This window comes from Accipiter gentilis, chromosome 1 (genome assembly GCF_929443795.1).
Source record: "Accipiter gentilis chromosome 1, bAccGen1.1, whole genome shotgun sequence".
In the NCBI taxonomy this organism is placed as follows: domain Eukaryota; kingdom Metazoa; phylum Chordata; class Aves; order Accipitriformes; family Accipitridae; genus Astur; species Astur gentilis.
The window spans coordinates 30,180,020-30,194,685 of record NC_064880.1 but is presented as its reverse complement, the minus strand read 5'-3'; the positions used below and the strand labels follow the sequence as shown (position 1 = coordinate 30,194,685).

At 55.4% G+C, this 14,666-nt stretch overlaps 2 protein-coding genes across 2 annotated transcripts; both read left to right on the top strand.

Moving 5' to 3' along the window:
• The first annotated feature begins 5,255 nt into the window (after positions 1 to 5,255).
• Positions 5,256 to 6,604, top strand: HOXD12 (homeobox D12). The gene is made up of 2 exons (XM_049805880.1): positions 5,256 to 5,817; positions 6,087 to 6,604. The coding sequence occupies exons 1-2, from the start codon at positions 5,256 to 5,258 to the stop codon at positions 6,323 to 6,325; spliced, it is 801 nt and encodes a 266-aa protein (XP_049661837.1). The 3' UTR covers positions 6,326 to 6,604.
• A 6,306-nt stretch (positions 6,605 to 12,910) lies between these two features.
• On the top strand, positions 12,911 to 14,400 carry HOXD11 (homeobox D11). The gene is made up of 2 exons (XM_049803659.1): positions 12,911 to 13,517; positions 14,110 to 14,400. The coding sequence occupies exons 1-2, from the start codon at positions 12,911 to 12,913 to the stop codon at positions 14,343 to 14,345; spliced, it is 843 nt and encodes a 280-aa protein (XP_049659616.1). The 3' UTR covers positions 14,346 to 14,400.
• Positions 14,401 to 14,666: the final 266 nt, after the last annotated feature.

Below are 14,666 nucleotides of genomic sequence, written 5' to 3'. Positions count from 1 at the left end.
TTTTTTTCCCAGTGGATTTCGTTTCCAGTGGAAGGATTCCATATTCCCCGGTTGAAAAAGGAGCCGCCTGTTCCCGGGAAGGGGCGCTTCGGGCCCGGGCGGGCGCTGCCGGCCGCGGGGGCTGCGCGGCTGGGCGCTCCGCGGAGGCGCAGGTCGGGGCACCTCGGGGAAGCGCTTTCGGCGGGACTGGTGGGTCAGCTCGTCCTGCAGCCAGGGGAGAGGCTGCCGCTACAGAGGTGTGTATAAACCTGCGCAGACCTTGTGTAAAATGCCCGCTCTAGCCTGTTTGTCCGGACAAGCACAAGACTCTTCTCCTTCCTCCCGCCACGGCGCTTAAAAAAACAAACAAAGAAAAAACCCCAGAAAAACAAAAACCAAACCCAAACAAAAAAAAAAAAAACCCCAAAACTCCTGGTCGGAGAAGTGAAGTTCACCGCTAACTTTTAATTTACAAAAATAAACGGGTGTTAATGACAGAAGCAATAAATGAGGAATTTCAAAAGATGCCATAATTTATATAGGCCGAAAGGCTAGGATTTTGTCGATTTTTTTATTATTTTAAACCTAGTGTGCATGTTACGATATACACAGGGTGATCAGACACGCTAGTCAACTACTAGGAGAGAGAAGCGATATCCTCTCTGTTAATGTGCCTCGTCTAATTATTAAAATGTGTGTGTTCCGAACTAGTATTATTTATTATAATGTACTATTGCTCTAAACACTTTGATTACCAGTGTATGTGGGTAAGACATACGGTAAGACTATTTCTCCATAAACCATATCTTTTTCTTTTCTTGTCTTAAAGCCTGCTTTTACTTTGTGTTGGAAATATGGGCTGAACTTCCTAGCTGTTAACGATGTTGCCAAACTGTTCCTGAAGCGTCTTTAATAAAACGATTTCTTTTCGATATATATAAAAAGAGAGGAAGAAATTCGCCTTCTTTTCGCAGCAGGGCGTTTCGCGGGCTCCAGGCGTGCCTGGGATCTTCCCGGGGCCACTTTTGGGACGCCGTTCTTGGGAAAAGAGAGGTAGATACGAGGCGAGGCGCGTTGAAGGAGGCAGAGGCGTATCCGAGAGCGCCTCGCCGCTGGGGAAGGGGGTTTGGGGAGGATGAAATGCTGCCGGCTTGAAACACCGGGGGTGGGAGGCAGGGGAGAGTCCGTCTCTCCCCTCTCCCCCCGAGCCCGGCTCCGCCTGCCCGGTGCCCGGCGGCCGAGGGCGGCCCAGCGCCCCTTTGTTTTCCCCTCCCAGGCCGACCCGGCACTTGCCGGTGCCCCGGCGGGGCTCCGCGGCGGCGGGGGCGGCCGGCCCGGCCTCCGTTCGCTCCGCAAAACCGGCTGGCTCCAGCGGGGGGTTATCTTCCGCCTCCTCCGCCCTCTTCCTTCCCCTTTCTCTTCCGCTCGAACGTTCGGGGCTTTTGAGGCGTTTATTTTCCCCGAACGGACGAACAAAGGTGCGTCTCGGAGCGTTGCGGGTTTTACGGCGCAGCGCATTTCTGTCTGGTTCTGGAGACTCGTGGCGCACATCGCTGAAGTACCTGGAGGAGCCCTCTCTGCCGACGCAGCCCTGTTTTCTCTGAATGTTTTAAATTCTTCTTTCCCCACCCTTGCCTCCCCCCTCCCGCCCCCCAGCCACACACATACTCCGCTCCTCCTAATTCTGGAGAAGCTTTTCCTCCCAGCGAGCCTCCCCGCAGGCGGAAGGCCGGGCACTGCGGAGCCGTTGTGTTTCCCGGCCGCGGAGCCGTCGCGGGCTGTTCCCTTCCTCCTTCCAGGCTTAACCTTTGGCTTTGCCGGGCTCCGGGCTCTCAGAAGACGCAGCTTTGCCACGGCCAGAGCTCCCTTCCCGGGGCAGGAGGAAACCCGAACCGGCTGGCAAATCGGTACCAGATGGAGAGGAGTCGCCTTTTAATCTCGGAGCAACAACGTGCACAAGCAGTGAGAAAGTGGCAGCTACAGGCAGGAGGAAGGCGAGCCCGGGGCGACGGGCCGGGGCGCGTCAGCCCGTCCACCCAGCGGTGCCGATTTTAAGTTTTCTACGCCCGGCGCTGGGGCACTGACGAGCGCTATTCCAAATCCCCGTGCCCGGGGTCCGGCCTCTCCCCGGGACGCACGCGGCCCCGGCGGGGCCCCGGCGCTCCTCCGCGCTCCCCGCCCGCGGGCGCGGAGCCGGGCCGCCGCCGCGCAGCCCCAGCTGCGGCCGGACACGGCCGGCCGCGCTCAGAGAGAAGGGCGCGGTGGTTCGCCTGAAATGTAGCGCGCATTATTACCGATAATTAATATGTACCTCGACAAAGTGAGCTGCAAATGCGCAGTGGCACAATGATGCATTGCAGGCCGGCCGGCCCGCCTGCCCCGCAGCTACCATGGAGCTTGGCTCCTGTCAGGCAGCGCGATTTCCAGCCATGTCTGAGGCAATCCTGCCATCTCCTGGACAACCCCCGGCATAGGCAGGGGAAGCCTTCGGCTCGCTTCAGGAGCCGCGTTTCCGAGTGATAAATGGGCGAGGGAGACTACTCGGTCACACGCAGAGCAACCTTCGGCTGTAAACTGGAAGAATATGCCAGTGAAATTATAGCGTGTGGTCAGCTCTGATGTTCAGGCCGATCCGGTTGCCTATTTAAAAGGAAAAAAAAAAAAAAAAAAAAAAAAGAGAGCGGAAAGGAGCGTGTGAAAGCAGCCCTCCGGGTCGCTCTGTTCCTCAGCGGTGATATTTCCTGTACAGACAGAGGCAGGGGGACACCCGCGGCATTAAAACGCCGCCCCCCAAACCAGAAGCCGGCTGTGGCTGGAAAAACCAGCCCAAGTCCGTCCGAGGCTCTCCGCACCGCGGCAGCGGCCAGCCTGCCCCTGGAACAAGATGTTTCTGTCAGTGCTTTTCCCTACAGATTTAAACATAAACATCGCTTTCCGCAGCTGTGAGTGTCTCCAGCTACTCCAGATTCGGCTTTTCATATTTTTTGCGGTATTAATTAGCAATTACAGAAGAGCTGAGCATTAATTGAAAGCTCTGTTTTCTCTAACCTCATAAAAGTTAGTTTGAAGTGTCACCTCTCTTTCCGGTAACTGGGAACTCACATCCACTCCTTGTGTTTATTGCGGGCGAAAATATAGTCTTTGAACACAAAACGTTCCTTCTGTCTTCCGAGAACCGAAAATCACGGTCAGCTTTTTCGCAAAAGGCCGTTATGAAAATAAACTATTACCCATCCTCTCGGGGAGAAAAAAAGCAGAAAGCGAGTAAGCTAATAAGAGGGAGATTCAATTGGTAGACATAACTCAAACAATAAAAATTAAAGGCAGTGGTCAGTAATATCCTCCAGCGGTGCTTGTGTGGTCCTGTGTGGTCTAGGAGAGAGCAATCATTTAAAGATTTCTTCCAGGGCAATGAAATTACTGCAGAATTTACCCCAATTTCCCATTAAACAGAAAGATGAATTTGATTAGGAGAATGTCAAGAGGGCCAGCGTCTCTGATCTCGGAGTAGAAATAAAACCAAGATTAAAACTATGATCAACAGGACAACAACACGGAAAAATTAACCCTACCTGTTAACTAGGTTCAAGTTTTTAACCGAGGTAATGAAAGTGGCGAAGGCCGGGCGTTAAGGCTCTGCTTGAAGCTGGGCTCGCTCAGACCACGGGAGATCCTCTCGGAAAAGAGGCCGAGGACAGAAACGCCCGGTCCGGCTGACGGACGGGCCTCCAAAGTCTCCGGCGGGGCTGTGGGGCGGCGGTGCCGGCAGCGCTGCGGGAGCGCGGTGCCCGCGGCCGCCGCCGAGCTCGGCCGGGCTTTGGCGGGGTCTCCTTCGCCGAGACCCCCGGCCGCCGGGCCCATTGCGGGTGTCTTTGGGGGGGTGCGGCAGGCGGGCGGGCCTCGGCTTGCCGCCGGGGGAGGTAAAGCGTCTCCAGACCCGCACGATTTGGGACGGGACACGAGCAACCTCCTGTGAGGATGCTCTCGGGCAGGATTTTGTTCGTACTTACACCGGTGCTACCGGGAAAACGGGAGAGAGAACGGAAGAACTGGGCTGCTGTTTGATCTCCCCAAAAATGTAAAAATATGTATAACACCCACCCACCCCCCGCCCCAAATAACACTGTAAGGGATAATTTTCTTGTCAGGGCAGAAGAATTCCTCATACGCTGCTTGGGAGACAGCAGCGGGGTACCCAGCTGAGGCTGCCTCTCCTCTGCCCACCGCTGCGCTCCCATCCTCTCTGCTGCAGAGCAGACCCGGGCATTTTCTTTCTTGCAGTCTTTCGATTCTGGTTATTTATTTATTTATCTCGGCGGGTTGCTCAAGTAATTCCGTGTTGTCGCTGTTGTTATTCCCGTTGTTGTTATTGTTGATGTTTGTTTGATTGTATTCTAAAGACAAAATAAACCCCGAGTTTTAGAAGCGTTGTTTAAAAACTCGTCTTCGCTTCGGAGTGAAGATGGAAGGTAAAAGGGGTAAAAAGGGCAGGCGTGCCGACCTAAGAGGACACTAGTCATTAGCGTACGAGAACGACGATCCTGGTGATAGCCGATCCATTAAGATTTTAATTGCAAGCATATGCAGATGCATATCGTGTTTCTCGCAATTAAAACAAACGCGTATCTAAAACGGACAACGTACGCGTTCTGCGCACACGCACGCACAAGGTGTATTCGTCTGTACAGGGGCAGAAGTAGGGACGTGTGCCCTGAGCGGTCACATCTCTTTCCCTTTAGTGGGAAGGAGCCAGCGTAGGTTACTCTCAGCCCGCGGTGCACGCTCTTATCGCGGGTGTAGTTTTGGCCCCGGCAGCTGCCGGGCGCAGGGCGGCTGGCCGGGGCGGGGAGGGGGGGTGGGGGGAGCTGCCGACCGGGGGCGGGGGGGGGGGGGTGGCACGGCCGGGCCGGGGGCTGCCCTGTCCCCTCGGCATCTCTGCCAATGTTTGGCTTCCCCTCATCTTTCCGCTGGCGCCGCAGCTTTGCCAGCCAGCCCCGGCCACTTTTATAGAAGCGGAGACCATGTTTTCCCCTCCCCCTTGCGAGCTCGGTATTTTCATATTTCAAGTGTTATCATAAGACTTTTAAAAAGGGGGGAAAAAAGGAGAAGGGGAAAAAAAAGGGGGGACTCAGTGGCTCGGTGGCTGGAGGCGGTGCTGAAATTACCGGCTTTGAAGAACCTGTCTGCAAAGTTTCGTCCAATCGTTTCAGGCTTTCCGCTTATTCCCTGTTGTAACTAAATACTGCTGTAAGAACAGCTGAAGTCCTTTGTTGGAAATGTGTGATCGCAGTCTCTACAGATCTGGCTACGTTGGTTCTCTCTTGAATTTGCAATCTCCAGATTCCTTTTATTTTCCTAATTTGCGGGCTAATGGCAGTCAATTGGCGGCTCTGCCCACCATTTCCTACCCCCGGAGCTCGATCCCGTGGACTTGCTCAAGTTCGTGCGCAGCCCAGCCGCAGAGCCACGCGTTCAGCGGCGCGGCGCAGCCTTACCTCCCCGGCTCCGTTCCAATCAACATCAGCTCCAACGGCAACAAAGAGTGCCTGGAAGACAACAATAAATATTACGCCCACGATGCGAGCTCCAAACAAGAGGAGAGATGCAGGCAAAGGCAATCTTTTGCAAATGACCCAACTGTTACTCACGCAGCCAACTTAAAGCCCGTAAAGTATGACCACTCGAGCCTACAGAGAAGTTTGCATGGCTCGGCTGCAATTTTTGAAGTGAATTCCTGCACTTCCAGCTTAAAGGAGGACATCAAGAATTCCGTCAACTTGAACCTGACAGTTCAGCCCGCAGCAGTCCAGTCATGCCTCAGACCTTCAGTGCAGGATGGTATGCCTTAAATATCTCGCTTTAGTTAGAGGCGACCTAGTGATACTTGCTTTCTAAGAGATGCCTGTAATTGCTTTGTAAACCCCCCGTAACCCACTCGGAGCGATAATCGCTTAATCCGACTCGGAGGTAGATAGAAATTGCGCTGTCAAGCTGTGCTTTGCCCGATTTGCCGACCTAGTTTAGCCCTGTTTATCTTGCGGGTTTTTTTGCATATTCTCTTTAATGCCCAGACCTGATCCACTAAATTATCGACGTGTTTGTTGTAGGTTTGCCTTGGTGCCCCACCCAGGGGAGATCAAGAAAGAAACGGAAACCTTACACAAAACAACAAATTGCTGAATTGGAAAACGAGTTTCTCCTCAATGAGTTTATTAACCGACAGAAGAGGAAAGAACTATCAAACAGACTGAATTTAAGCGATCAGCAAGTTAAAATTTGGTTTCAGAACCGGCGGATGAAAAAGAAAAGAGTAGTAATGCGAGAGCAGGCGCTTTCTATGTACTAGAGCAGAGTCCGCCCGTTCCTGCATGAACTCGTGCCCGGAGTGTTCACCCCTAGAGTAGAGCGTATTCGCGAGTGCAACGCGGGGAGTGTGAGTTGTTACCGTTTAGACCAAGTTCTCGAAACGCGTAGGTTCCCTGCGTAAATTGGCAAACCCCGAGTCCTTAGCCAAAATGAAGAGGACAAGCCGGACCGGCACAGAAACCTGTATTATCAGCTTTTTACCTTTCTTTCTCCATTTATATAGATTTTCTCCTGCTTCTTACCCTCTCTTTCCCCGGAGAACGAGCGGTGCTAAACTAAAATCGATTTCTTTTATCTGTATGTAAACACCATTTTGCAGCAAAATAAAGGAATAACGCCTAGTAAAGACGTCGGCTCTGTGAGTCCCGGCTGCTCCCTTCATCTGCTGCCCTGCACGCCGGGGCGAGCCTGCGGCGCCGGCTTGTTTTGCGGTTTGGAGTAACCTGCTCGAGCAGCCATGGGGGAAAGTGGTTAACAAATAAACCTTTTTCTTTCTCCTTCTTCTTCTTCTTTCCCCCCCCCCCCCCCCCACCCCCCGACCCCCCTCCCCGCTCGGAGCCGCAGATCCGGCCGCAGCCCGGCGGAGAGGGCACGTGACACCCGCGCCAGGCCCGCGCGTAACCTGCGCGCCGGTTCCGCGGCGGCGGCGGCCGCCGCTCCCGCCGCTCCGCTTGCGGCTGCCCGCCCCGACGGCGGGGGGACACGGGCGGAGGGGAGCCCCCCGTGGGGGCGGGGGGGGGGGGGGGGGGTGCCGCCGCCCCCGGGGCGCGGGCCGGTCTCCTCGCCGGGCACAGAGCGGGGGTTGCCCTCTCGGGAGGGAGCGGCCCTCCGCCCGCTTCCCCCGCCGGCCGGGCCCCGGGGGAGCGCGGGGTCCCGCGGCGGCGGCGGGGGCCGCCGAGCCGGGCGCGGGTGGTCCCGGCGGCGCCGCCGCCGCCGGTGCCGCCCCAGGTGGCCGGGCAGGGCCCTGCCCTTCCAGCGCCGCCGCTGACTTTGGCCTTGTCCAAGCGCTGCCCCAAACAAACGGGCGGAGGAGAGCGGGAGGAGCCGAGGCCGCGGCGGGCTGGGGCCGGGGCCGGGGCAGGGGCAGGGGCAAGGGCCGGGGCCGGGGCCGGGGCCGGGGCCGGGGCAGGGGGGGGGCCGGGGCCCCCCCTCTCACCCCGAGGTGCTGCAGGCGCAGGATAGAGGAGAGCCCCGAGCTTTTGGCGGGTTTGCCGATTTTGTGAGACCGTCCCCATGGCCGCTTCCGCAGAGGTTTTTATGAGGGAAAGGGGGGAACGCTTTCGGGTTTTTGCCCAGATATAAACCTCAGAGGATAACCCAACCAGAATGGCTGGGAGCATTGCCCAAGCCGTTTGATTATTGTTTTAGGACGAGAACGAAATCGATTTTCCCCGCATCTTGCTGACAGGCTGTCTCTGCCGGGAGCCTCCAGCCTCTGCAGCACCGGAGCACTCGGGCTGGCCAGGGCTGCAGAGCCAGGGGAAATGCTAGATATTGCCTTGGTCTGATACTTCAGAAAATAAATGAGAGAAAAAAACACAACGACAACAAAACCAACCCCAAAAATAATAATAAAAAAAGAAACCTCATGGAATTGTAGGTCCGGATTAAAACGCCTTTTGGCTGCAATTTCCACCTAAATGTGTTTCTAATGAAGAGGCGTTTCCACACGCGAAACCTTGGGTTGCCTCTCCCAACAGTAATCATAATTACGCTGGCGGAGCTCGCGTTATTTTCTGGTATATAAAGTAGGCTCAGATATGGTTGTTCGGGGCGTATGCAACAAGGCTAAACAACCACAAGGAACGACACAAAGCAGCTACCTATTTACACGGGGCTGTTGCCTTCCTGAAGGCAGTAAACTCATTATTTCATAAAGAGGCATATTTGAACTTTGCTCCTACCCGCTCATTTGCTTGCGAGTACTGCTCTCAAGGGCACAGTGGTCCAGATGATTTGGGAGGTACATGCCGGATTTCTAGGCGGGCAGAAGTGCAGCCATCTTCCCGAAAGCTTTCCAGAGAGCCCCAAAGGTAACGCTCGGGTGGCGTTTCGGGAGGGAGAAGGAAAACCAGCCCAAGCTGGAGGCGCATTTCTCGCCGTCCAGAATGGCCACCCTTGCCGCAGTGCCCAACGCAGACAAAAACCCACCTCGGTGATGGCGGGGCGACTGCCAGGGGAGAAGCGGGGGCGAGACAGAGCCGGGGGCGAGCTCCCCGAGGGAGGGGGCTGCACACCTAGCCACCTACAGCCAGAGGCACCAGCCCCGCGTCCCTCCAAGCCTTCGAGGCTTTCAGCCCCTGTGCTGGGAGCTGGCGCATTGCGGACAATAAAAGTCTCTTCATTCAGTAGCATTTCCCTAATTAAAAAAACTAGAAGCAACCCCAATGATGCGAGCCAGGAGAAAAGCAAAAACCAGATAAAGCCCCTTTTCTTATTCTCTCCTGGAATACTATTCAGCCGGCTACAGTCCATGAGAAATGGACCCTTCATGCCGTCCTTCCCGTCCTAACCCGCCCCAGTACAACCAGTCCCTTTATTACACGGGTGATGTGAAATCCGAAGAGGAACCTCGGGTGAAAGGATGTGAAAGGCAATGTATTATTTATTAAACGTATCTGATCCACGACGACGGCTCGTTGTAAAGCCTCTAGTCTAAATCGCCCACAGAAGGAGCAAAAACAGAGGAGGTAGGACTTGAATCGCGCCGTGAGATGCGAAAGGAACGTGTATTTGTGTCTCTGTATGTGCCTGTATACATACATACATACGCAGATAGATGTAGATGGACCGATTTCTGCAGCGCCCGTTGTGCGTAACCGTGTGTGCGCCCACACGGACGGACGTTATTTGCGGGCTCACACCGTGCATAGGCGCACAGGCGGTAGAAAATGGTGCGCGATTTCACGCGTGCCCATACTCCCGGGTTTCGGCCGTTCCCCTGAAGCAGCGGGCGAGGACAGCCATTCCGGGAGCGTGGGGAGGTACACGCGCGTGTGGCAGAACTGCGGACGCGGGGCGCGCCCTGCCCGTGCGGCTCTGCCTGCCTGCGCACACCCGCCCCAGCCGCCCCGTGGGCACATGTGTGCACACGCGTGTGCGGCGCGCCGGGTGGGCGTGCAGGAGATGCGCCCGCGTGAGGTGGATGTGCCCCACGCCCCCGCGGCTGGATCATTTCGGGTGTCCTTCCAGCTGTGTGTCTCCAGTCCCCCCGCCCCGGCTTTGTGGGTGCATGCGGGGCGGGGGGGGGGGGGGGGGGAGCAGCGGGCACCCGCTTGCTGCGCCCACGCCCGCGTCCCCCCGCGGCACGCAGGCGACCGTCCATCCCTTTATTTACTCCAACATAAACATCTTTGCATTCCGACCGCAGCCTAAACGTGATAAAGCCCTTCCGAGGGGGGCTCTCCATTCCTCCTCGTTTGATAAGGCTGCAAACGCAACTCGGCTTGTCGGGAATGGCTCTGGATGCCTTTGTGCTTCCTAAAAGAGCATAAATAATTAAAGTTTGGCAGGGAGGAAAAGCTTTCTTGCAGAACTGTAGTGGCAATAAATGAAATGACTCAGAATCTCTTCTCCAGTCGGTTTTTACGAGAGCTGCCAGACAGTGTCTGTTCACGTTCTCCAGATACTAGGGGCGCCATAACAAAGTTAAGGTCAAGTTAGTGTCTTATCTTGGGTGGCACAAAAATACCGCATCTTCTCCAGCCGGACCGGGTGCGGTTTTAAACGCGAATGTTGCGCCAGTCGCCTTAATTTCCGCGGAGGGCTTTTGGAAATGGCACTTGGACCTGAATACTTGGTAATTCCAGGCAACGGTTGCAGAGGTTTCAAGACGCCTGACGGTAAAGTATTCGCCTGACTGTCTACATGATATGCATGTATGTTTCGACGCTATTTAATCTGCGTAAGGCATTAAAAAAAAAAAAAATTAAGGGGGGGGGGGAGGGGATGTGTTGGATATGTAATGCTGAGAGCTGGGCTGGGAACCTACCCCAGGGTGAAAATGCTCTGGCAGGAGAGGACCCCCAGGTCTGCCTTATTCCAGCGGGGTCTCTGCTGCGATATTGGTCTCACGTTCCCCAAATTAGATCGCTTTTTAAGGGACTGTTTCCTAAAAGGGCTGTTTTCGTATTAACAAATCGTCGCCATGTCTTTGAACTTGAATTAGTTGAAACCGGTTGGCTCCTGCGCCAAAATGTAATTGATGCGAGGCTTGCTGCATCGAAAGGAAGGTGAAGGAGCCTGGCTAAGGCTTAATTAGTTGTTTGAACGGTAAAGAAAATGAAGCTCCGTAGGTTCCCAGAGCCATCTCTCCCGATGAGATAGGCGATGGGAAACCTGGGGGCACAATCCAAACGGATCCCTGCCCTGCTCTGCTGCAAGCTCAGGGTGGTAAGTGACACAGGAGCCATTTTAACTGCGCAGGCATCATATTTAGGAGGTTGTTCATGTGTTGCAGCAGAACGGAGAGGGCTCGAAAGTTGGCGGTAAAGGGAGGGAACGGTGGTTTTGTGCCTTGATTCCTAGTGATACCTTGCGAGAGTCGATCTGCTGGGAGCAGCGTGTGGCGTTTGAGGTGGTTTGCGAGCGAGGCACCAAGGCAAAAAATACCATACTGTACAAAGAAAAGAAAAAAAGGAAAGAAAGGGGAGGGAAAGAAAGGAACGAGTTTCATCTTATCTGCCCGGCTTTGGTCTCTTGCTTTGCGGAGAGGGCAAGCTGGGCTGCGGTGTGGAAGCCCCCGGGGCAGCCCTCGCCTGCTCTGGGGGGCCGGCGGAGGCAGGAGGGGCGGTGGCGGCGGCGGCGGCGGCGGCGGCGGCGGCGGCGGCGGCGGGGCGGGGGGCAGGGTGCGGGGCGCAGCCCGGGTTGCGGGGCTCCCGCCCCCGGAGCGCCTCCGCAGCGGCGCGGAGCCGGGGGCGCGCAGGAGGCGCCCGTGGCGGCGGGGCCGCGGGGCGCGCAGCCTGCGCCTGGCCGAGCCCTCGGCGGGCACCGCCGCCTCGCAGAGGCGGGGAGGGGGGGGCCCGGGCCTTGCCCCCACTTGCCGGCAGCGCTTTGGGGCCGGTTCCCTACCTGCCGGGGCTCTCTGCTCGCTGTGGGACTTGGAGGCTGTCTTTTTGGAGGTGCTCCGGGGCCTGCCGCCTGGCCGGAGCGCCCGGGGATTGCCCGGGTGGCAGGAGGGGGCGACCCTGCTCGGCGTGGAGGGCTCGCCCAGGTTTCGGGTTTATTTGGAGAGCGGCATGTGGCGGGGCTACTCTGGCTATGCTGTACAGTGGCGGAAAAAGGCATTCCCATAGAGAGCTGGCAAACGTTTCTGGAATGAGGAATTGCTCGAGCATAGGGCTATTGCTGGCGCGTATTATTTATTCTCTTCTCTTTTCAGCCTCTGTGCCCCGGTTTGTGCTCGTCTCTGTAAAATCATATTTCAAGGAGAAACAGAAAATTGGCAAAAATGCGCCCTCGAGGGCAGGGCGGCCGCGGGGCTGGCGGGTGTTGTGCGCGTCGCCCGCTCCCAAGCCTGCTTTTCCCTTCCAATGAAAATGAACATTTTGGTGGGAGTCGGAGGCACGGGAACAGAGGTCACTTTGTGTGCTGCTCTGCTTCCCAAGGAAACCGTGCTCGGCGGACTTGTCTTCCCGCCCTAGCCCTTCGCTTTCCAGAAGAGCCCCAAAGTGTCTCCCTTTCATAAAAGCGGCTCCCGAGAGATGCTCTGTTTGCGCCTTTCTCTTTTCAGTTCGTCTCTGGCGCCCTGGCACAAGCGCGCAGTGTTTGGGCTCGTAGGCGAGGGAAAAGGAGGTGATCGGGGCTCGGGCTTTGCATTTCGTGACCGGTTTCGATGCCAGCTGCGGATGGCCGGAGCCGGGCGGGCAGACCCACTCGTACGCTCGAGCGTGTGAATGGGACTTGGCTTTCCCGAGCGAGCCGTCACCCGCTCATCATCCGCCTGAGCGGCGGCCGGCGAGCATCGCTCCCTCCAAGGAGGAGCCATCACGTTTGCGAGCCGAGGGTGCCCGGCCGGGGGCCCGCACCCGCGCTCCCAGGGCTACCTTCCCCCGACGGCGGCTCCGTCCCTCCCCGCCCCCCCCCCCCCCGGCCCCCCCCTCCCCACCGCCCGCGGAGGCCGGGCGGGCTGGGCGGCGATGCGGGCGGGGGGCTGCGCTCCGCGGGGCTCCGCGCCGGGCTCCGGCGGTGGGCAGGCGCCCGCCCGCCCGGGCGGCGCGGCCCCAGGTGATTTGCCGCACCACCTACGTGTATGTGATCGCCTGGTGAAAGGATGAGGGGAAAAACCGGCTATATTTGTACAAACGCTGCGCTCGTCTCTCCGTGCTGGGAGGGCTCTTTGGAGAGATCTTAGGAGCCTTTCCGAGGGGCTGATATAGATATAAGGACATTTCTACATCGCGTCACGTGACATAATTACCACTAGAATCAATCAAGATGAATTGCACGTCAGCACACGGTGGGGATTTTTTCTTAGTTGATCCTGTCCAAACCCTCTTGTGCAATAGATGGATCTTGTTCAATGCATTGAAGCCTCCCGGTTGCTTGCAATCGCAAAAAGGAAGACATGACTGAGTTTGACGATTGCAGTCACGGCACATCCAATATGTATCTGCCAGGGTGCGCTTATTACGTCTCACCCTCAGATTTCTCGACGAAACCCTCTTTTTTGTCGCAATCTTCGTCCTGTCAAATGACTTTTCCTTATTCTTCTAATTTACCTCACGTCCAACCTGTGCGCGAAGTAGCATTCAGGGAATACGGATTAGAGCGCAGCAAATGGCAGTATAGGGGCAGTTATGCTCCTTATTACTCAGCTGAAGAGGTGATGCACAGAGACTTTCTGCAGCCTGCGAACAGGAGGACGGAAATGTTATTCAAAACGGACCCTGTCTGCGGCCACCACGGACCGTCTCCCGCCGCCTCCAACTTCTACAGCTCGGTGGGGAGGAACGGCATCCTGCCGCAAGGCTTCGACCAGTTTTACGAGACAGCCCCCGGACCCCCGTACCAGCAGCACTCCGAGGGCGAGGGGGATGCCGACAAGGGCGACTTGAAAGCCCCGAGCAGCACTTGCAGTAAAACACCTTCCAGCCAAGAGAAGAAAGTGACACCAGCAAACAGCGCCGATTCCCCTTCTGGTGAGGCTGTTGCAGAGAAGAGCAACAGTTCAGGTAGGTATCAGTAGTAAATTGGGGGCAAGAGTACAAGGCCAACACTTTGTCAAGCCGCATTTTATGTGCAATTTTATAAGCATCCAAAGGATTTTATATATCCTATAAGATTTCCTTTACCGTTGTAAAGCGTGTTTACGATAGGAAACCAATTTAGGTGGGCTTAAGGTATTCTTGGAAGAGGATATTAATTGTTATTAAATTGTTGATTTGGCGGGGGGGAAACGGGGAGATTTCACAGGTAGTGCTCAGAGCTACCTTCGGTTTAGAGCTTAAGATCTTCGTTTGTTTGGGGCGGGGGGGGGGTGGTGGTGGTGGTGGGTGGGTGAGAGGAGTTGGAGAAACTTGGAATTTTTCCAGCCCATTTAAATATCTCTCTGTGTTGCTCGAAGTGCTCTCTTTTAAAGAGAAGTTGGGAAATATTCGCTTTTTTGCTAAGTCACCCGGAGAGTAAAAGCCCCGGGAATATTTTTTTGAACTGCTAGAGGGCTGCTTTCCAGGCAATGGGATATTGTCAAAGTCTCTGATCTCGTCCTGGCTGAGCGTGTTCGTAGCAGCAGCATAAATCAGTTTCTTCTCTCTTGAATTTCAGCAATTCCCCAGCGATCAAGGAAAAAGAGGTGTCCCTATACCAAATACCAGATAAGAGAACTGGAACGGGAGTTTTTCTTCAACGTGTACATAAACAAAGAGAAAAGACTGCAGTTGTCCAGAATGCTCAACCTCACTGACCGGCAAGTTAAAATCTGGTTCCAGAATCGAAGGATGAAAGAAAAGAAACTGAACAGAGATCGACTCCAATATTTCACTGGGAATCCCCTGTTTTGAAAAAAAAAAAAAAAAAAAAAAGGAAAGAAAAGAAAGGGAAAAAAAATTTTAAAAAGAGAGAGAGATTCAGAGAAAAGGAAGAAAGAAGAAAAACAAAGAATATCTCGGTCTCTCTGACCTGCCATCTGAATGCAAAAGTAAATTGGTTTACATGACACATCCACCCTGCGGAACTCAAAGTTTCATTTTCATGTGCAACTCCACACACTGAATGGCCACTGGAGATTTCGGGGCTTGGCGGAGCAGATTCCTGATAAGGGGAAACTAGGGTAAATCCAACTGTCCACTCTCAAGTGTTTCTCGCCAAAGGTGCTTTTTTTC

Bases quoted from the DNA above. Each gene is read 5' to 3' on its own strand.
- HOXD12 (XM_049805880.1), top strand. From the start codon at position 5,256: ATGTGTGATCGCAGTCTCTACAGATCTGGCTACGTTGGTTCTCTCTTG. The intron at 5,818-6,086 runs GTATGCCTTAAA...TGTTTGTTGTAG, and splicing joins CAGACCTTCAGTGCAGGATG to GTTTGCCTTGGTGCCCCACC.
- HOXD11 (XM_049803659.1), top strand. From the start codon at position 12,911: ATGACTGAGTTTGACGATTGCAGTCACGGCACATCCAATATGTATCTG. The intron at 13,518-14,109 runs GTAGGTATCAGT...CTTGAATTTCAG, and splicing joins AGAGAAGAGCAACAGTTCAG to CAATTCCCCAGCGATCAAGG.